A 21,374-nucleotide genomic window follows, 5' to 3' on the forward strand; every position below is an offset into this window, starting at 1 on the left:
TGAAACCACATCAAAAAGTCCTGGGATCTCCGTCATTGCTTCTATTGTGAAATTCTGGACCTATACAGAACACATGTAATTGTACTTTTCCTTTTTTTTCATTTTTAAAATTTTATTTTAATATTTATTTTTGGTTGTACTGGGTCTTTCTTGCTGCTTACAGGCTTTCTGTGGTTGTGGCAGATGGCGGCTACTCTCTAGTTGTGGCGCATGGGATTTTCATTGCGGTGGCTTCTCTTGTTGCAGAGCACACACAGGCTGTAGGGCGTGCAGGCTCAGTAGTTGTGGCACACGGGTGTAGTTGCCCTGCAGCATGTGGGATCTTAGACCTGGCATCGAACATGTGTCCCTACATTGGCAGGCAGACTGGACCACCAGGGAGGTCCTGCAATTGTCCTTCCACATGACATTCTTTAAAATATTGACTACTACCATCATACCATGAAATTGCTATTTTCCCTTTCCAGACATAATTATTTCCTTTAGCTGGTCCTCAAATGATAGCCCTCCCTCCATTAATACATATTTATTGATCATTTACTACCTGAAATACAAATTATCTTATCTCTTCTTAGAGCAGTTCTTGTAAATGAGGACAACTAGGAGAGCAAAACTTGAATTTCTTAATGATAATATTTATTATTAGCTGACTCTGGGGGACTTGAATTATCTGGACTGTCATCTTCATCTGCTTCACTTTGCTTATAGACCCTGTTTAACTGGCCTCCTCTCCCTCTTGTTTGATGTTAGCACTGCATTTATGAGCTGATGATATTTATTCTTTAATGTGAAATAAAGCTATAGGTTAAAAGCTAAAGACTGGTAAACATGTTAATTGTTGCTTTGAAGACTTCAAATGTTAAAAGAACTGATTAATAACTATTTTTTAGAATGTTTTATGAATACATTTGGGGTTCCTTAAAAATTAAACTGAGGTCATAAGGTCTTTAAACCTATTGCGAGGTGCTCTTTGATGACCCAGAGGGATGGGAAGGAAGTGGGAGGGAGGCTACAGAGGGAGGTGATATGTGTGTACTTAAGTTGATTCACGTTGTTTACAGCAGAATCTAATAGAACATTGTGAAGCAGTTATACTTTAATAAAAAATAAATTAAACGTATAGAGAGTGAACTTTAGGGACCTCTGATCCTTTGGGGGATGCATCAGGGGCCATTGGCATTGGTCTTCCTGAATTTGGGGTCATGACTCCATCAGACTCTGTCTCCTGGTCATGCTGTCTTTGCCTGGCTGTGGCTGCAGGTTTCTCAACAGTTGGGCTTGCCCTTTGCTGATCTACCATCTATGCAGACCTAGGAGTAATATTTTAATCCATTTTTTCTTTGGCTGTGCCTCATGGCATGCAGGATCTTAGTTTCCAGACCAGGGATGGAACTGGTACCCCCCCTGCAATGGAAACAGAGAGTCCTAACCACAGGATCACCAGGGAAGTCCCAGACTTGGGAGTAGTATTTTAAAATGCAAAAATATTAGTCCACTGCTTAAAAACTAGAGATGATTCTCCAAGATGAACTCCAGCCTGTCTGCATGGACTGCCATCTGCCCACTCCAACCCAGCTAATTTCATACCTTGAGGTCTGCCTTTGGTCATTGCACACCTCTGACTTTATTCTCTTGGCACCCATTCTGGCCATTTCCCACCTCTGAGTCTTTCTGAGCCTCTTCTTTCTGCTTCTAAAGTACAGTTTCTCACTTCTGCACTTAGCTTACCCTTTAAGACTTCCTTAGCTGTTACCTCCTCCGTAAAGTCTTCCTGACTTACTTTCTAACTCCTCACCTCCCCCCACAATTCCCACCTTTGGTTTTGGCTTGGATCCTGCTGGGTTCTGACTGCCTTGTGCATTTTCCTCTGCTCTCTCTCTTTTTTTTTTTTCTTTTTTACTTCTGTCCTTAGTCGTGTCTGATTGTTTGCTACCCTTTGGATTGTAGCCCACCGGGCTCCTCTGTCCATAGTATTCTCCGGGCAAGAATACTGGAGTGGGTTGCTATTTCCTCCTCCAGGGGATCTTCCTGACCCAAGGATTGAACTCCTATCCACTGCATTGCAGGTGGATTCTTTACCTGCTGAGCCATTGGGAAGCCCCTTTCCCTTCTGCCCCGATGCAATCACTTTTAGTTCCTTCAGCACTGAGAATGCTTTGCCAGTACAAGGCTATATCCTTCCTTTTACACACTCAGTGGTCAGCACATGGCCAGGCATGGAGTCCATCTCAAAACATGTGTGTTAAACTCGAATGAAATGAGGCGGACTCAACCTTTGAACTCTCTGGCAAATCTGTTTTCAGCAAAGGGTTATAGAAGCTTAGATAGTTTCAGGGGAGTGTATATGTGCCATGTCTCCATGGGATTCTCAAATTTTGCAGAAGCTTCTGAAAGAAACTCTTATGTCTATAAGCGTAATGGCCATGCCTATCAGAGAAAAAGCATTCACGACAATGGAGGTGGTAGCAATGATAACAGTGTATCTGGTGTCCTTTTCACAAGTTTGTTATTCTCAGGAAATGCAGCACATCATCAGTGTGAGTTTCATGTTTCATTGTAATTTTATTGAACATGGTGATACCACAACTAATAAACCTGACATAGAGTGACAAAATATCACTCAGCAAAACTGATATTCATAAATGCAGGATAAGTGTTCTTCCCTTGGTATGACTAGTTTTCTTGTAAAGCAAGTAAATGGTCCAAAGGAAGAGTAATGCTTTGAGAGGATGCTGCCAGATGGGTGAAATAGAGCTGCTATTTATTTGTAGTCTGTAAACACAATCATCTGTGGGGGATGAACAGGTAATGCTTTTACCTGGAACCTCATAAAATTCTGAATTCAGGATATTGTCAGTTTTTATGGCTTTGCACGGCCCTGTGATTTTAGTGTGGTTTAACTTTGGATTATTTGTCTGCAGCAAAAGTGAAAGGTACCAGAACCAATTCTTGGCTGACAGCTTCCCCTTTGTCACCTCTCCCTGGGGACCAGGCTTGGTTAAAACGCTTCCCTTCTTTGTGTTCCTTTTCAACCCCATAGAAAGTAAGACCCTGAGGATCTGATTTCATTAGAATTTTCTTGAGCATGAGGACCGTGTAATGACCAAAAGTGAAAGTGTTAGGTATTCAGTCTTGTCTGACTCTGCAACCCCATGGAGTAGCCCACCAGGCTCCTCTGTCCATGGGATTCTCTAGGCAAGAATACTGGAGTGGGTTGCCATTCCCTTCTCCAGGGGAGCTTCTCCAGCCAGGAATAGAACTTGAGTTTCCCACATTACAGGCATTATAGGCAGATTCTTTACTGTCTGAGCCACCAGGGAAGCCCTGTAATGACCAAATAAATATCACAGTAAAAGTCTGATTTTCATAAATATATACATTTGCATTTCATCGCAGAAGGATGTAAGATCCATGAAGCCAGTGAGTTTTGTCTGTTTTGATAACATCCATGTATCTTAAACACCATGTACCTGCTACAGTGTAGGTGATCAAAAAGTATTCATTGAAGTATTTTTCAGTGAAACCCCTGTGGGCCCGGAACTTCTCGGTAAAACATACACCTGTGCAGTTTGAATTTTCAGGGCATTTAAAAATATCATCTCAATTTCCAAGTTTTAATCTGAAGAAATATTGGCCACTAGGCAGGTGGAAGCCTAGTACAGGTGAAGCTCAGATCTTTCTTTTCTGCCCCTGAACTCACTAACAGGATCAGCTTCATCCACTGCTATAATAAAATACTAGTGAACTGCTCTGTAACGGTTTCAGAAACTCTGTGTGTGTGTGTGTGTGTGTGTGTGTGTATATCTGATGAAAATGTTTTGGAGAAAGATATTTTTAATCCTCTTTGTTTCACAATCCTCTCGTTTCTTTTCGCTAAGCCTCATCCAAGACAATTTTCTGCTCTTTTTAAAGAGTGCAGTGTTAGAATCGGGCCTCTCCCCCTCTCCCCGCCAACCCCGTGAATGCCCCAAAGCCTTGGGTCATGTCATAGACACATAGGGTGAAGGATGCTTCCATTTCAAATGGTGCAGGCTGGGGGGCAGCAAGCAAGAGACTGACTCGATCTCAGGGAGGCAGCAGTGATCAGTGGCTTGAAGTAGGATCTTAATTCCCTGCCCAGTATTTTGTTGCTTCAAGAATAGATGTATTTTCCGTCATCCTTCAGAGTACCCTGTTTGGGACAGAGTTCTTGGTTATCTCCAGAAGTGAGACGCAGAGACAGGGCCCCATAGAACTAAAATTTAATATTTTAAATATTGTGAATATTTTATCACAGTTTTGTTTGCATTTATGTGACACTGGATGATAGCTTTTTAAAAATTGCGATTTCATTGTTGAAAAACCAAGTTGGCTTAATAATAATTGGCTTCATGGGTAATTATGCCAGCTAACATCTGTTCTCTCAATTGAAAATGTTCTTGTGTAATGGATTATCTATAAACAATGTTTAATTTAGTGATAAGTCTATGGAAAATTATTGGTCAGTCTGAGACTCAGGTCATATTCTTGTCTCCTGATCAGTGTTAAGTTTGTCTCAGGGGAAACTGTGATAGCTGCTGTGTTTATTTCCTGTCTGTTCCTATGCCTAAAATATGTAAGAAGTTAACATATACATGTCATTCTCAAGTATTTTAGAGTTTTTGAATGTCTGCTGTATCAAGATGATAGTATGAATTCATCCCACAGTAGTTATACTCTCCTCATTTTGACTATGTGAATTTAATATGTAGAATTTATGAGACCTCTCGGCAAAAAATGTCCCCAAATGTTTATAATGCTGTGCCAATGAATGTGTTTGAGATGTAATTAAATAGAACTTATTTTCTTTCTTCAGTTCTATCAGGAGGTCCATTGCCTCAAGGACATGAATTTGAGCTGTATGAAGTTAGATTTCACTGGGGAAGAGAAAACCAGCGTGGTTCTGAGCACACAGTTAATTTCAAAGCTTTTCCCATGGAGGTAAGAAGAACAAATCAGCTTGAACAACACCAAAACTTTGTTGTTCATGTAGAGTATTTGGTGATTTACTGAAAATGATTTAGTTTCCAAGTAGCTGTGTAGTTCTTGAATTTTATCAATTTATGTTAAAAAAAGTCCTCAATAAGCTTTTGGCAGCAGAAGAAACTTCCCATTAGCCTTAGTGGGCCTGGAGAATGCGCATGGGCTGTTGGTTATAAAGGTAATCTATGCTATTAAGTTTTATCATAGTATTATTATTATTATTGTAAAAATTCTGCAGATCAGCAGGTCACTTTTGTGGATGCTATGAAAGACGATAAGCAGAAAACAACTTTGGAGAAACCTCAATGGTAATTAAAAGTCTAGTTTAGCTCTGATTAAAATTGGTAAGTTGATTTATTCATCTCAAGCAATTAGGGGGGAGAGAGAGATTTTTAGAGAGTTGCTTTGTCTGAAGAAGTCGCTCTCCTACTACCCTTCTTAGTTAACTCCTGCTCTTCTTCAATATCTAGTTAGCATGCCATTTCTTTATGAGACTCTTTCTGAGTTCCTTCCCAAAGCAGAATTAATTTCTCCCTCATCTGTGCTCCCAGTTTCCTTGATAGATGGCTGCTAAGGCACTGATCTCATGCATTTGTAACCTTTAGTGTTTAAAGAGTCCTTCTCACTAACTGTGGGCTCTTGTTATGGATTGAAGTATTTGTGATTTACCACCCCCCCCCACCCCTCCCTGCTCTTCTCAATTCATATGCTGGGAACTCTACCCCTTCATGTGATGATATTAGGGGGTGGAGCCTTTGGAAGGTGATTAGGATTAGAAGAGGTCATGAGGGTGGGGCCCTCATGAATGGAATTCGTGCCCTCATGGACTCCAGAGGGAGCTTGCTTCTCGTTGCTCACTGCTGGGTGATGGACACAGGACCATCTCCAAGCCAGGAAGCAGGCTCTCACCAGGTTCCCTGATTGTGGACTTCCAGCCTCCAGAACCGTGAGAAATAAATTCTGTTGTTTAAGCTACCAGTCTATGGTAATTTGTTATCACAGCCCAAGCTAAGACAGCCTCCCTCTCACTCTCTGTGTTCCTTCCAACATTGAGTCCAGGGCCAGGATCACTGAGACAACCCATGTTGGTGCAATTGACAGGATGCCTCTGTTGTTCATATTTCTTTCTGTAAGGACCAGAGTTCTCTCCTGGGAAATAGCCCATCAGTGACAAGTAATGGTATATTTGAGGGGCCATCAAAATGCCAGTCTTCCTCTCTGTCATTCCCAGCTGCATGTACTGCAGCATGGAATTGCTCATGACCAGAGGCCACATTCATATCTATCTCATTGCCTGGAAATCACTACTGTTTATATAAGTGATACATGTACCTTAAAGAATGAAATCAGAGAAAATATTTCTCAGTGTTGCTTGAATAATCATTAAAGAAGTTTTCTTTTGAAAGCTCAAAATATCCCTTCCTTAAAAAAAAACTCAGGATCTTAAAAGAAATATTAAATGAAAAAAATATTATGTGTTTTGACGATGGAGGGAAAAAACCAGTTGCAGTGTGTTGAATAGTATGTGTGGTATGTGAAGTGAAGTGAAATTGCTCAGTCGTGTCCGACTCTTTGCTACCCTGTGGTCTGTAGCCTACCAGGCTCCTCTGTCCATGGGATTTTCCAGGCAATAGTACTGGAGTGGATTGCCATTTCCTTCTCCAGGAGATCTTCCCGACCAAGGGACTGAACCTGGGTCTCCCACATTGTAGACAGACGTTTACCATCTGAGCCACCGGGGAAGTCCTAAGTGGTATGTGATACTGAGGACAATAACAGGAGATACTTCTTTAAGGCCTTGATGGGCGACGTTGGGGCTTCAAATGTTACCTTTCTAGGGGCTTTTTTACTCAATGCCCACAGACATCCTCTCACTTCTAGTGCCTTGAAACAGTTCCACCCCATCTCTGTGTCACCTCTTGCTGCTGCCCTATCCCCATCCAACGTGAGAAGGAAGAGTTCACGCCAGAACATATGAAAGAAGAGAGAGGACCAAAGACAATTCCAAATAAATAAATCTGCAGAGTAGTCGAGGGCTTTGGAGGGACAGAAAAACACTGGGCTGTCATCCTGCCCTCTTTGTGTTTGAAAAGCTCCTCCATTTCAACCAGCCTTCAAAGATATGTTGGTCTAATCAAAAATTTAAGGAGAGATGGGAGTCCTTGGGAAAGCACCAACTTCTGGATGAAGATTCAGTGACTTTGCTTGTGACACACAAAACTTACGGCCTTGGGGAGTTTTATTCGCTTAAGTGAGTCAGAGATATGTGCTTTTCTCCCCAAAGTCAAAAAGAACTTCTGGATCAAGTGTTCAGACTGGTCCTACTACTTGATGAAGGTCTAACTGTCCTGGTCCATTAAGCACAGGTAATGGTTTGTGCTGAGTGGAGATTAAATTCTGGTTTTGTTTCTGCAGAAATATTTTTATGTTTTGAATGATGGAATTACTGCCTGTACTTTTTCGAAAAATAGATGATGAATAATATTTGAATTCTGTGTTATCCCAGATTATCTCTGATCCAGTCCTAGAGAAGTGATCTATTGGTCATCTGATGTTGGTTTGTAGTGCTGGGTCCTGATGAGTGCATCAGTGCCGTGGGTGCACAGAGTTAGAGGGAGGTAACTCTGAGTCAGGTGTTTGTTTTGTTTTAATGGAGGGTGAAGGGTAAGCTGGGTTTTCAGGCAGAAAGGGCTGACTCAGTGAAAGAGAGAAGGACTCCATGTAAAATAGTTGAGGAGGGAATGCGATGCCTAAGTGGAGACAGGTAGATAAATTGCCACCATCCCCCTGTCCTGAACTGCCATCTATTTGGAGCATAACATAACCAAAGCAACAGTGGAGAGTGAGGGGACCAGGTACTGTTTGGGGTACATAATGTAAAAAAATTTTTTCTAGGACACTTTTGGTATCTTATTTACAGTTTAAGACTGACTTTAATCTTCAAAAGATATTTCAATACATATTTCCTTTTTGTTTATTTTACTTAAACTTAAATGGATGGTTTATTCAACAAACGTTGTAAACAAATATTTACCTTGTCTGTTGCATATAACATGAGGATAGATTTTAACAGAAATTCATCAAGTTTGCCTGTTGACTTTTAAAAATTATGTGTGTGTGTGCTCAATCCTGTCCAGCTGTTTGTGACCTCCTGGACTGTATCCCACTGTCCATGGAGTTTTTCTGGCAAGAATACTGGAGTGGGCTGTCATTTCCTACTCCAGGGGATCTTCCCAACTAAGGAACTGAACCCTCATCTCTTGCGTCTCCTGCATAGGCAGGAGGATTCTTTACCACTGCGCCCCCTGGGAAGCCCTTTTAAAGTTATAAATATAGGCCTAAAAGCAATTCTGAATATATGTTTGATACTACTAGTAGTCAGCCACATCACTTCAAAAATTAACGCAATTTGTGACATTAGACAATTTAAACTGCAGCTCTTGTGCTCAGCAAGATGGATCAAGCATGTCCTTTCTGCTTTTCCTACTTGAGATTTGCAGTTTTCAGAAACATGCATGCTTTCACGGCTGCCTGACATTTCTTGCCATGTTTTCATCTTGTAAACCAAATTCCATTATGAAGACTCCAGATTTCTGCTTAAATGACAGTGCCTTAACAAGAGATAAGAAAATTGTGCTGCATTTTTCTTCCTGTTACCTAAAACATAATGGGTTTGCATGTATTAACTATTTTTACAAGTGTCTGGGTGATGTCTACCAGCTTGAACTCTTACCGTGTGGATATTTTGCGTCATGATATTTAATCAAGACAGCAAATGTGAGTAGAAGGTTGTTGATTTAAGACAAGTATGGGATCTAGTCAAATTAATTCCTGTCTGTTTGTCCTTCTGGTGGCTATAGAAGCTTCATATTTTCTTTGGATGTCATTGATGTCTTAGCTCTTGATGTTCAACTTTAATACTCTGTGAATTTTGTGATTAGCTTTATCCTTTGTGCATCCACCATATCACTAGAATTATTTATTGTATTCATATTAATTTTCAAATCCAATTAATGGAGGAACTTCCAGATATTTAAGTTCAAATTCAACTTTCAGGACACGAGTTGTGTTTTAGTCATTTTGTACGTGGAGACTGTCATGTTCTTTGCTACTTCAAGGTAGTCTAACGTTTGCTGCTGCTGCCGCCAAGTCACTTCAGTTGTGTCCGACTCTGTGCGACCCCATAGATGGCAGCCCATCAGGCTCCCCCGTCCCTGGGATTCTCCAGGCAAGAATACTGGAGTGGGTTGCCATTTCCTCCTCCAATGTATGAAAGTGAAAAGTGAAAGTGAAGTTGCTCAGTTGTGCCGGACTCTTAGCGACCCCATGGACTGCAACCTACCAGGCTCCTCAGTCCACGGGATTTTCCAGGCAAGAGTACTGGAGTGGGTTGCCATTGCCTTCTCTGAGTCTAACGTTTAACTCCTGGTAAATTGCGATTAATCTTCACCCAGGGATCACTACACTCATACTTCTATGGGAGAGTACTTTTTAGGCATTCAGGTTTTGTGCCAGAGCAGCAAAATTAAGAAAAAAATCTGGGGGATGGAGAGATCAATAGTATAGCCAAGTTTTTTTCCCCCTTCAAATAATATTATTAGCTCTCTGTTCTCCCTATCATTTTGCAAAGAGAGGATCTCTAATTTAATAGCTAAATGTAGGGAGAGTATGGTCTCAGGATAAACACCAGCCTATATGTTGAATAGACTGAACTTTTATTTATTTATTTTGATTTCACATTAAAAATTTCTTTTAAAAATTTATTTGAATTGGAGGATAATTACTTTATAATAGCGTGATGGTTTTTGCTTTATATCAGTATGAATCGGCCATAGGTATACATATGTCCCCTCTATCTTGACCCGCACCTCACACCTCCCTCCCCACTCCATCCCTCCAGGCTGTCACAGAGCACTGGCTTTGGGTGCCTTGCATCACACATCAAACTCGCACTGGCTATCTGTTTTACCTATGGTAGTGCATATGTTTCAGTGCAATTCTCTCAAATCGTCCCACCCTCTCCTTCTCCCACTGAGTCCAAAAGTCTGTCCTTCACGTCTGTGTCACCTTTGCTGCCCTGCGTGTAGAATTGTCAGTACATGTTTTACAGTGTGTGTTGATCTCTGCCATACAACAAGGCAAATCAGCTGTTCAGTTCAGTTCAGTCGCTCAGTCATGTCTGACTCTTTGCAACCCCATAAATCGCAGCACACCAGGTCTCCCTGTCCATCACCAACTCCCAGAGTCCACCCAAACCCATGTGCATCGAGTCAGTGATGCCATCCAGCCATCTCATCCTCTGTCGTCCCTTTCTCCTCTTGCCCCCAATCCTTCCCAGCATCAGGGTCTTCTCCAATGAGTCAACTCTTTGCATGAGGTGGCCAAAGTACTGGAGTTTCAGCCTCAGCATCAGTCTTCCAATGAACACCCAGGACTGGTCTCCTTTAGGATGGACTGGTTGGATCTCCTTGCAGTCCAAGGGACTCTCAAGAGTCTTCTCCAATACCACAGTTCAAAAGCATCAATTCTTTGGCACTCAGCTTTCTTCACAGTCCAATTCTCACATCCATACATGACCACTGGGAAAACCATAGCGTTGATGAGACGGACCTTTGTTGTAATTATACGTATATTCCCTCCCTCATAAGCCTCCCTCCCTTCCCCCTATCCCACCTGCCTAGATCATCACAGAGTACCTAGCTGGGCTCCCTGTGTTATACCACAACTTCTCACCAGCTATCTGTCTAGTGAACTTTAAAAAAAACTCCCTGGATTATTTCCATTAGCCTCATTTCACTACGGATGAATGGTGGTTTTATCAGAATGGGCACCGATCCTGCCCACACGCCAGCAGGAGATCGGAGCTCGGGTTTGACTTTCATCCCCTTTGGGCCTAAAAGTTTACCCTTTGAGAGTGAATTATCCAGACAGAGACACAGTTATTGTAAGGCTGACTCTTATCTTTATTTACATTGTAGTCAAAGAGAAGCTCTTGCTCTGTGTACTCTGAAGGGCTCAGTGAGAACTGAGCTACATACCAGCTGTCTATGGAAAGTTGGGTGCATAATATAAAGTTCTGTTTTGTGAAGCAGGAGTCCTTTTTTATAATAATAATAATAATAATGAAAAACCTTTTTGGCCACATGGTGTGGCATGTGGGATCTTAGTTTCCCAACCAGGGATTGAAGTAGTGCCCCTTGCATTGGAAGCAAGGAGTCTTAACTACTGGACTACTAGCGAAGTCCTGAGCAGAAGTCTTCAATTGTGAAGAGTCAGACCTTGGCTGCACAACAGGCCAACAAAACACTATGAAGAATGTATCTTATAATAAAATGCCAATTTTGAATATTATACCCTGTCCCTTCAATGCCCCAGGTCTCCAGATATCCCACATTTCTTCTGTTGTTTTCAGGCAAATAGTAGTGTCTACCATTTAATTGTTCTTTGAGTAAATAACTCCTGACCTTTGGGTGGTTCTCTTTTAACTCACTGTCTTATTTATTTGACAGAAAGATGTTGATTTTTATTCATTTCCTGAGGAGATAGCAAGAAAAGTTTCATTGGTTAATAGTGAATTGATGATCTTTTCAAGTTATTTGATTTCCACAGGCGGCCCAAGTTGAGCTTTAAGTTTGTGAATCTCTTCCAAAATAGAGACTTCCATTGACTTTCCGAGGAAGTATAACAGGACAACTTCAGTGAGTTTGACCATGATGAGGATTAGACATACAAGGCAAATGGTCAAATATTTTATTTGTAAGAAGAACTTTAGAGATCATCTATGAAAGTTATATTGAAGGAACTTTCTAAGCTCTTATTAGCCTCAGAGAAGTCTGAGGCTCCCAAAGTTTGAGGGTCACAGAGCACTTTACAGAAAACTATGATGTAGAAGTGTGTCCTTTGGTTAATTAAATGCTCCATTTAAGAATTATCCTTTACTACTGGTCTTGTCTTTGGTGATTTAGATGGGAGGAGACAACACTGGAGTCTATGTCTCCCTCTCCACTGCCCCTGGGAGGGGCATTTATGTCTGCATGCACCCACATTTAGATGTGGGCATGTTTTTGCTTTTTTTTTTTTGGCTGTGCTCCAAGGCATGTGGGATCTTAGTTCCCAGACCAGGGATTGAACCTGCATCCCCAGCACTGGAAGGTGGATTCCTAACCGCTGGACTGCCAGGGATGTCCAAGGTGGGCTTGTTTTAACCTTGCTCTTACAGGCTATGAAGACAAAACTCAGAGGGGCCTTTGTGAAGGTACAGAGGTCTCCAAGGAGCAACCTTACAACCTCCTGAGAATTGGGGTGGATTTAACAGACCATCAACTCCCCCCACCCCTTCTGAGATGCCCCCAAAGATCTGGAGAGGAAGTGGCTGTTGCAGGAAATGGCAAAGGACCCTCAGGATCTGTGAACTGACTTCTGTTCTGAGAGATGCTTTTTTATTTTTTCACCTTCCAAAGCCAAGTCTTACTAGGAAAAGAAGCTGTAGTTTGAGAGCAGTGTATTTGCCATGATAGTTAATACTTGGGATTGTGGTTGCTTTATGGGAAATAAAGGGAATCTTGCCAATAAGAAGAGTTAAGACTGACACTAAAGGAAGCAGTTTCACATTTGAATGTTCAGCTTCTCTGGATGGTGTTATCATTTTGACCAGAAAAAGTTCTCTCAACTGTAGTGATTATGACCATTTGGGTATCCAGGAATTATCCACAGGACTAGTAGATTGAGCCTCTTGGATAGTCAGATGGAAAAATTAGAACCTTGTGCTGTGGCCTCTTCAGTGGTCTTAATTGGGGAACTCCCTCTCACATTTGGGTAAAGAAAAATAAAAACAGATTTTATGTTTTCTGAATTCTAATGAACACTTGCCTTTTTAGTCCATAAAAATCATACCTCCTGCTTTGGTTCAGCATGTTTATTTTTTTTTTCATTTATTAAAATGTATTTAGAGCAGAAATCTCATAGTTTACTGAGTAGAAAATAAATTATAGTGCTGAACAAACAGAAATGTTCTTTTAGCTGTACCACATGATATGGCAGTTTGCCGTTTCCTCTTTGAAACAGAATTGTATAAGGCTAACTTGACCTTTAAGTAGTTACTTTGAACCGACCTTCAATTTTATAAGGATTTCTTGTAGTAGATTATTCATTATCATTGTTTAAGAATGTATGGGAGTTTTTTTCTTGCTGAACTAACTGAAAGAAGGATTAGTATTGTAGCTGGTTTTACCATGTAAAGGCAAATTTGTGCAAAATAAAAAATTAGTTCCTATAAATGAATATGATATATAATGAATTTATAGGTGGCTATAGACTTGCTGCATGTAAACATTTTTAAAAGATGTTCATTTTTTTTTTTTTAATACAGAAGCTATTTTTTGGAGGAGGCTGTGCTGGGTCTTTCTTGCGGCACATGGGCTCTTCATTGCTGAGCGGAGATTTTCTCCGGTTGGGGTGAGCAGGGGCTACCCTCTAGTTGTGGTGCATGGGCTTCTCACTGTGGTGGCTTCTCTTGTTGCAGAGCATGGGCTCTAGGTGTGTGGGCTTCAGCAATTGCAGCGCATGGACTCAGTAGTTGTGGCTCAAGGGCTTAGTTGCCCTGAGGCATGTGGTATCTTAGATGAGGGATCGAACCCGTGTCCCCTGAATTGGCAGGTGGATTCCTAACCACTGGGCCACAAGAAAGTCCCTAGAAATATTTAAAATTGAGTTCTAACAGATCTAATGGAGAAGGTAATGACAACCCACTCCAGTATTTTTGTCTGGTGAATCCCATGGACGGAGGAGCCTGGTAGGCTACAGTCCATGGGGTCGCTAAGAGTTGGATACGACTTCACTTTCACTTTTCATTTTCATGCATTGGAGAAGGAAATGGCAACCCACTCCAGTATTATTGCCTGCAGAGTCCCAGGGACGGGAGAGCCTGGTGGGCTGCTGTCTATGGGGTCGCACAGAGTTGGACACGACTCAAGTGACTTAGCAGCAGCAGCAATAGATCTAAATCCTCTAGTAAAACGCATCCTCTTAATTGGCCTTCCAATAAAAAATAGACTCTTGTTTGCTCAAACTCATGTCCATTGGGTTGGTGATGCCATCCAACCATCTCATTCTCTGTCACCCTCTTCTCCTCCTGCCCTCAATCTTTCCCAGCATCAGAGTCTTTTCCATTGAGTTAGCTCTTTGCATCAAGTGGCTAAAGAGTTGGAGCTTCATCTTCAGCATAAGTCCTTCCAGTGAATATTCAGAGTTGATTTCCTTTAGGATTGACTGGTTTTATCTCCTTACTGTCCAAGGGACTCTCAAGAGTCTTCTCCGGCACCACGGTTTGAAAGCATCAGTTCTTTGGTGCTCAGCCTTCTTATGTTTATATATCAACCCCAATTTCCCAATTTATCCCTCTCCCCTCTTCCCCATTGGTAATCATATGTTTATTTTCTATGTCTGTGAGTCTACTTCTGTTTTGTAAATAAGTTTATTTGTACCATTTTTTTAGATTCCACGTGTGAGCAATGTGATATGTACCTTTCCTTGTCTGGCTTAACTTCTCTCAGTATAATAACCTCTAAGTCCTTCCATGTCACTGCACATGGCTTTTCTTTGTTCTTTTTTACGGCTGAGTAATATTCCATCGTATATGTGTACTACACCTTCTTTATCCATTCCTTTGTTGATAGACGTTTAGGCTGCTTCCATGTCCTGGCTTCTGTTAATAGTGCTGCAGTGAACACTGGGGTGCATGTATCCTTTCAGATTATAGTTTTCTCTGGATATATCTAGAGGAAGACTTTTGAAGGCATTTATTAGAAAGCCAATATGTTAAGATGTAATTGCTTGTCAGCCAGATGAAATGTTTATCAGCTAGTATGCAGAAGGCACCGTGCTAGGTACAGCCCTGTTACAGGTAGCCATAGGCTAGTGTAACTAGGTTAACCTGGCAACATTAGGATCAATGAGAGACAGGTCAGGAGAGTTTTGATGGTGGGGAAGAGTTGGGAAACGTCTTTGTTCAGGAAAGCAACCGGAAACCTGATACCCGTGCTGCTGCCTCCAGTAACAGTGGAACCTTGTGGGAGGGGTCAGGATGCTGTAGCTGGAGGTCAGAAAACTAGGATCAAAATCCAGGCCTGCAGCCTTGAGCAAGCTAGTAAACTGCATAAAGCCTTGATGTTCTGTCCTTAGAAGGGGCTTGAAACTAGATCGGGGCTGTGCTGTGCTTAGTAGTTTAGTCGTGTCTGACTCTTTGCAACCCCATGGACTGTAGCCTGCCAGGAACCTCTGTCCATGGGAATTCTCCAGGCAAGAATACTGGAGTGGGTTGCCATGCCCTCCCTCCAGGGGATCTTCCTGACCCAGGGATTGAACCCAGGTCTCTCACACGGCAGGTGGATTCTTCACTGTCTGAGCCACCAGGGAAGCCTAAGATCAGAGGCTGGCAAACAGTAAACCCTTCAGTACATATTTCCTATCATTAGGAAGAGATGGGGGCCTGTGATGATAAAAATCTAGTGAAAATACTGTGAGGGCAAAACCAAAAGCCTTGTTTTTGTTCCTACGGATAAGAAATGCAGAGACTATGAATGGAGAAAAAAGTTTGAAGTCTTTTTTATTTTTTTTTCTTTTAAAACCCCGGTGTGCATGCTAAGTGCCATGGACTGTAGCCGGCCAGGCTTCTCTCTCTCCATGGGATTCTCCAGGCAAAAATACTTAAGTGGGTTGCCATGCCCTACTCCAGGGGATCTTCCTGACCCAGGGATCGGACCCACATCTCTTACATTGCCTGCATTGGCAGGCAGATTCTTTACCACCAGTGCTGTTGTAGCCACGCGTCCTAGGAAACAAGCTCACTCAGAAGGACAATGCAGATAGTGGAGTGCAGATTATTACACCGGAGGGCCCAAGGCAGAGTCTCCTCTTAGCCAAGGACCCCGACCAGGTTTTGTGAAAACCTGACATACCCTAAGTGTACTGCCCAAACCCACCTCTCCAAATTCCCTGAAACTAGTCTGAACAAAGGAAAAAGAAAGATACAATCAAAGTTAACCCGGGATTCATATGCCTTAAGCCTAGGTAGTTAACAGTGGACAATTATCAATAGGCCTGTGGTCATACCCCAGTAAGCATAATAGAATGTATGATTCTATTCAGTTACACAGATAATTAGGGTATTCTTTTAGCAATGGAGAGCCCTGGGGCTCTTCCTTCCAGGGGCCTGGTTTTCCGGTTGGTATGTCGTTTCCATAGATACTGGGCATATTGCTCAAAGTCCACAGTCTGGCCCAAGATGGAATCCTGCTTTTAAGATAGAGCCTGTTCTGTTTCCTCCTTCAGTGCCTCCCCTGAATATATCATCTTCCACAAGTCCAGTCAGTAGGACATTTCCTGGTCATTTTTCCTGACAGATCTCTTTACGCTTGCTATATGTGCATATGCACTAGAATTTATATTACTGGCTTCTTTTGTAGTGAAAATCAAGTAATTATTTCCTGCATAAAATAGTTGTAACAGTGTGATAAAACTTCTAATTGAATAGAAGGATGCTAAGAGATTGAATAATCAGTATAAAAACTGCCTACATTTTTGTAGTTGCTTTTCTTTTTGGATGTAAGAGCGATAGATCAAAATGACACAGTAAAGTTATTAGTAAGATAATTTTGTCCTGGCCACTACTTTGCTGTGCTTGAATACATTTTTTTTTTTTTTTTCCCTTTTAGCTTCTTAAGGCTACACACAACAGAAACTCACTATGGAATTCTGGAGCAATGTACCATCCATCCTATGGGAAACTGGGCTTTTTGATTCTGTTGTTCCCTAGCAGGAAGCCTGCTCTGGTTGTAGTCACGCGTTTCGGGAAACAAACTCACTCAGAAGGACAATGCAGATAGTGGAATGCAGTTTATTACACCGGCGGGCCCAAGGCAGAGTCTCCTCTCAGCCTTGGACCCCGGCCAGATTTTGTGAAAATCTTATATACCCTACGCGTACGTGCCCAAACCCACCTCCCCAAACTCCCTGAAACTAGTCTGAACAAAGGAAAAAGAAATATACAATCAAAGTTAACCTGTGATTCATATGCCTTAAGCCTAGGTAGTTAACAGTGGACAATTATCAATAGGCCCGTGGTCATACCCCAATAAGCATAATAGAATGTATGATTCTATTTGGTTACACAGATAATTAGGGTATTTTAGGTGATGGAGAGCCCTGGGGCTCTTCCTTTCGGGGCCTGGTTTTCCATTTGGTGTGTGGTTTCCATAGATACTGGGCATACAGCTCAAAGTGCACAGTTTGGCCCAAGATGGAGTCCTGCTTTCAAGACAGATCCTGTTCTGTTTCCTCCTTCACAGTGACAAGGATTGTCAGTCAAGGAGGGCTGCACTCTCATTCCATTCACCATGGTGCTGGCTGTCGGACTTCTCTATGGGTGTTTAACCTCAGTTCTTTCATTGGTACATAAGGGTGATGGAGTTTTCCTCACCTTATGAAACTTCGCGAGAGGCTGTAAAAATTAATGGTGTAATATTGGCAGCACAATTCACTGAATATGGTGGTGGAAAACATTGTGTCAACTTAAAAAAAGTATTCACAACCTAAAAGTTGAGAGTTTTGTTTATTTGGTGGGAATTTTTAGGACTTCAAACTCAGGAGGCAAACTCATCTCAAGTGACCCTGAGAGAACTGCCCCAAGGAAATGAAGGGAGGAGCCAGGTTATATGGAAGTTTTGGAACAAAGAACAGGTAGCCTGAATGTCAAAAGACGATTGCTAATTAAAGGAAAAGCAGGTATCCCAAGTTAAGGAATTCAGTGTTTTTCTGTGTATGGGAAGATGCAAGAGTCTGAGCTCACTGAAATTATTCCTTAGATTTGCACCTCAGCTCTCTGGGGCCAGTGTCCGGTGTTTCACATCCTGAGTTTCCTCAGGGCTCACCTTAGGGAGTTGCTGCAGTCTGATGGTTGCTAGAGGGCAGGTATTCTTTCCTTCTTGAGTCCCCTCAGGGCTTACCAGTTCAACATCCCTGGGGTGGCGCAATCGCTGATGGCTGTGACATCCTTGTTTACTGATATGGCAGGAAGTATTCCATTTCTCAATTGTTTTTAATTACAAGATCTGGTATTAAAGTGTTTCCTAAAAGCATTGTAAGGGCACAGTTAGCTCTGTTGGATGCAAATGTTGTAACTTGGGATGGTACAGGTTTATTTTTCCCCTAAAAAACCTTGAAATGAGTAGATAAAAAGAAATCCAGATTTTAAACATTAAGTATAAAAGGAAAACATTTGTAATTTTTAGACCTGGCAAATGAAAGATGGACTTTAATCAATTAATGTTTTCACTTGGGAACCCTAAGGCAAGTGAATTTTCTAAACCCAGCTTGCCAAATCACTTAGAACTCTGAATGAGGGAGTTTATTCAGTGGAACCAATTTATTTGCCTTCAGAGTTAATGTACATCTCATGGATATTCCTTGGTGGGTCTATAAATTGGTGAGTTCTCCGGGGAGATCCCATAAAGAGATCGCTTCTCCCCAGCCTGAGCTCTGAGCAAATAGGAAGTAGGCATCATTAGAATCATCAGATAATGGAGAATAAAGCATCACCTTTGTTGCAGATCAAGGACGTTGGAGACATAGCCTTGTATGAGAGAGGGAAGGGTTGGCCTATTCAGTTATAGCCAGTGGGGAGGGGGGAAGAGAGAAGGGAGGGAAAGAAGGTGGGTGAGGAGGTGGGGGTTGTGGGGGAGAGGTTCTAGGTTGGCTTTATTAGCCTGCTTTCTAAGTGTAGCTCAAATTTCATGAGAGGAATAAAGAGAAGGGAGGAGTTAGTTGAAGGGGTGGAAGGCAGGCCAGCTTTGTTTAGGGAAAAATCTCTCTTTATGGGAACAAGGAACAGGGAAGAAGTATTTCCTGTTAATAAGACTAACTCTTCAAAATCCTCCCAAGTAGCCTTTACAGTTGTATGACATTAGACCAAGCAAGAGACCAGCTGCATCTGGTGGTCAGTGAAGGAAGTCCGGCTTCCTTTTACTGAAAGTTTGTTCACTTAACCATCTGGGACCACATCCCTTCCTGCCTGTGCTCCATTATGCCTAGTTTAGTCCCACATTTTTCTTCTTTGTAGAAGGAGTTGAGGCTTGGAGTGATCAGGGATTTTGAAACATGTACAGGACTTATTTATTTATTTTTCTTTATAATTTACTTGGGTGGATTTTTGCCCAGTTCACTATCTCAGCTTGGACCAGCTTTTAAGCCAAAGAGATGAGGACAGTTTACAGATGCTTCATTTTTCAAAACTTGTGACCCATGCCCAGGACTTAAATCATTAATCCTGTTCCAAATTTGCATTGTATGGCTCCGGAAATATTTTTAAATAATTTTTAAACCCAAATATCACGTATTCACCTTGTTATGGAGAACAAATATTATAGATTTTTATCAGTGGGCATTGTTGCTAATGTACTTACCAGCCCTGACGTGCTTTAACTGTGTTGCTAACCTTGCTGTTTTCTGGCTGATGTAGAACTTAACTGTATTAAAGAGCTTGACTGTGTTTGGTCAGTGGCTTGGGTCATAGTGGGGATAAAGGCTGTAGTGATCTTGCTGCCCTCTCCTCAGCTGAGCTCAGTGGGTTACTTTGTTGCTCGCAAGCAAGTGAAAAGAAAGATATTGCTAACTTTTGAGTCTGCTAGGAAGGCAAGATGGTAGAGTTGATGTATACCATTCAGTTAGCAGACGTTGGTTAAGTGTCTGTATTTAAAGCCCAGCAGACCCAGGTAAAAAAATCCCTGGTTTGGGAAGATCCCCTGGAGACAGGAATGGCAACCCACTCCAGTATTCTTGCCTGGGAAATCCCATGGACAGAGGAGCCTGGTGGGCCACAGTCCCTGGGGGTCACAAAGAGTCAGACATGACTGAGAGACTAACACTTTCACACTTTTCTGTGAGAAATATAAAAGGTAAGAAGACAGCCTTTGTTGTTTATATTTTAATTTTATTGGAGTAGAGTTGATTTGCAGTGTTGTTAGTTTCAGGTGTACGGCAAAGCGATTCAATTATACGTACATTCCTTCTTTTTCAGATTCTTTTCTCATAGACGTTATCACAGAATATCGAGTAGAGTTCCCTGTGCTACATAGTACGTCCTTGTTGGTTATCTACCCTGTATATATAGCAGTGTGTGTGTGCTCATCCCTGTAAGAAACGCCGCGGGAAGAAGGAGCCACCCCTATGGACAGTTGATCAGGGCCTTTTATTGGGCGGTCGCTCTTGGGCAGAACTCCCGGGGGCGGGTAAGCAAGGAAGCGAGGTGGGGGCCTGCAAAGCAAAGGGAGTCTGCGGGGTAAAGGGAGTCTGCGAGGTGTGAGGGGTGGGGAAGGGGTTTTATAGCCCAGGCGGGGGCTCTCATATAAGGAAGAAAACAGGGGCTCAGCGGTGATTGGTGTCCAAGGGCTCCGTGTCAGCTCCTGATTGGACGGCGAGGGTTTCGTGTCGGCTCCTGATTGGTCGGCTTGGTTGCCGGCCCGTCTCTGGGGCTTGTCTGCAGCACTCTCCGCCGGGACATGTCCCGACATGCCCGGGCATGCCCAGGCATGCCTCAACATGCCCGACCTTGCCCTGACCTTTCAATCCCAAGCTCCAGATTTCTCTCTCTTGCCATGTTTCCCCTTTGATAACCCTAAGTCTGTTCTAAATATCTGTAAGTCTGTTTCTGCTTTGTAAATAAGTTCATCTGTATCTTTAAAAAAAACATTAGATCTCATGTATGAGTGATGCATGATATTTGTCTTCATCTGATTTCATTTAGTATGATAATGCCTAAGACTACCCCTGTTGCTACAAATAGCATTGTTTCATTCTTATGGCTGAGTGATACCCCATTGTATATGTATACCACATCTTTATCCATTCATCTGGTTGGACGTTTAGGTTGCTTCCATGTCTTGGCTATTGTAAGTAGTACTGCAGTGAACACTGGGGTGCACGTATGCCTTTGGATTATGGTTTTCTATGGGTATATGCCCAGGAGTGGGATTGCTGGATCGTACGGTAGTTCTATTTTTAGTTCTTCAAGACACCTCCTTACTGTTTTTATAGTGACTTCAGCAATTTACATTCCTACCAACAGTGTAGAAGGCTTCCCTTTTCTCCACACCTTCTCGCCAGCATTCATTGTTTGTAGTTTTTTTGATGATGTCCGTTCTGACTGGTGTGAGGTGATTCCTCATTGTAGTTTTGATTGGTGTTTCCCTGATAGTGATGTTAAGCATCTTTTCATGTGCTTTATGGACATCTGTATGTTCTTCCTTGGAGAACTATTTAGATCTTCTGCCCATTTTTTGATTGAGTTGTTTGTTTTTTTTGACATAGAGCTGTATGAGCTC

General features: G+C 42.1%; 1 protein-coding gene across 2 annotated transcripts in view; it reads left to right on the forward strand.

Annotated features, from left to right (window-relative positions):
* Nucleotides 1-21,374, forward strand: part of CA8 (carbonic anhydrase 8) — an 87,267-nt gene that overhangs the window by 7,043 nt on the left and 58,850 nt on the right. For both annotated transcript variants that reach the window (XM_013969213.2, XM_005689007.3), the window contains exon 3: nt 4,835-4,959. In XM_013969213.2, the coding sequence (XP_013824667.1) occupies nt 4,835-4,959 (125 nt within the window). The remainder of the gene's footprint in view (nt 1-4,834; nt 4,960-21,374) is intronic.

This window comes from Capra hircus, chromosome 14 (assembly GCF_001704415.2).
Source record: "Capra hircus breed San Clemente chromosome 14, ASM170441v1, whole genome shotgun sequence".
NCBI classification, from domain to species: domain Eukaryota; kingdom Metazoa; phylum Chordata; class Mammalia; order Artiodactyla; family Bovidae; genus Capra; species Capra hircus.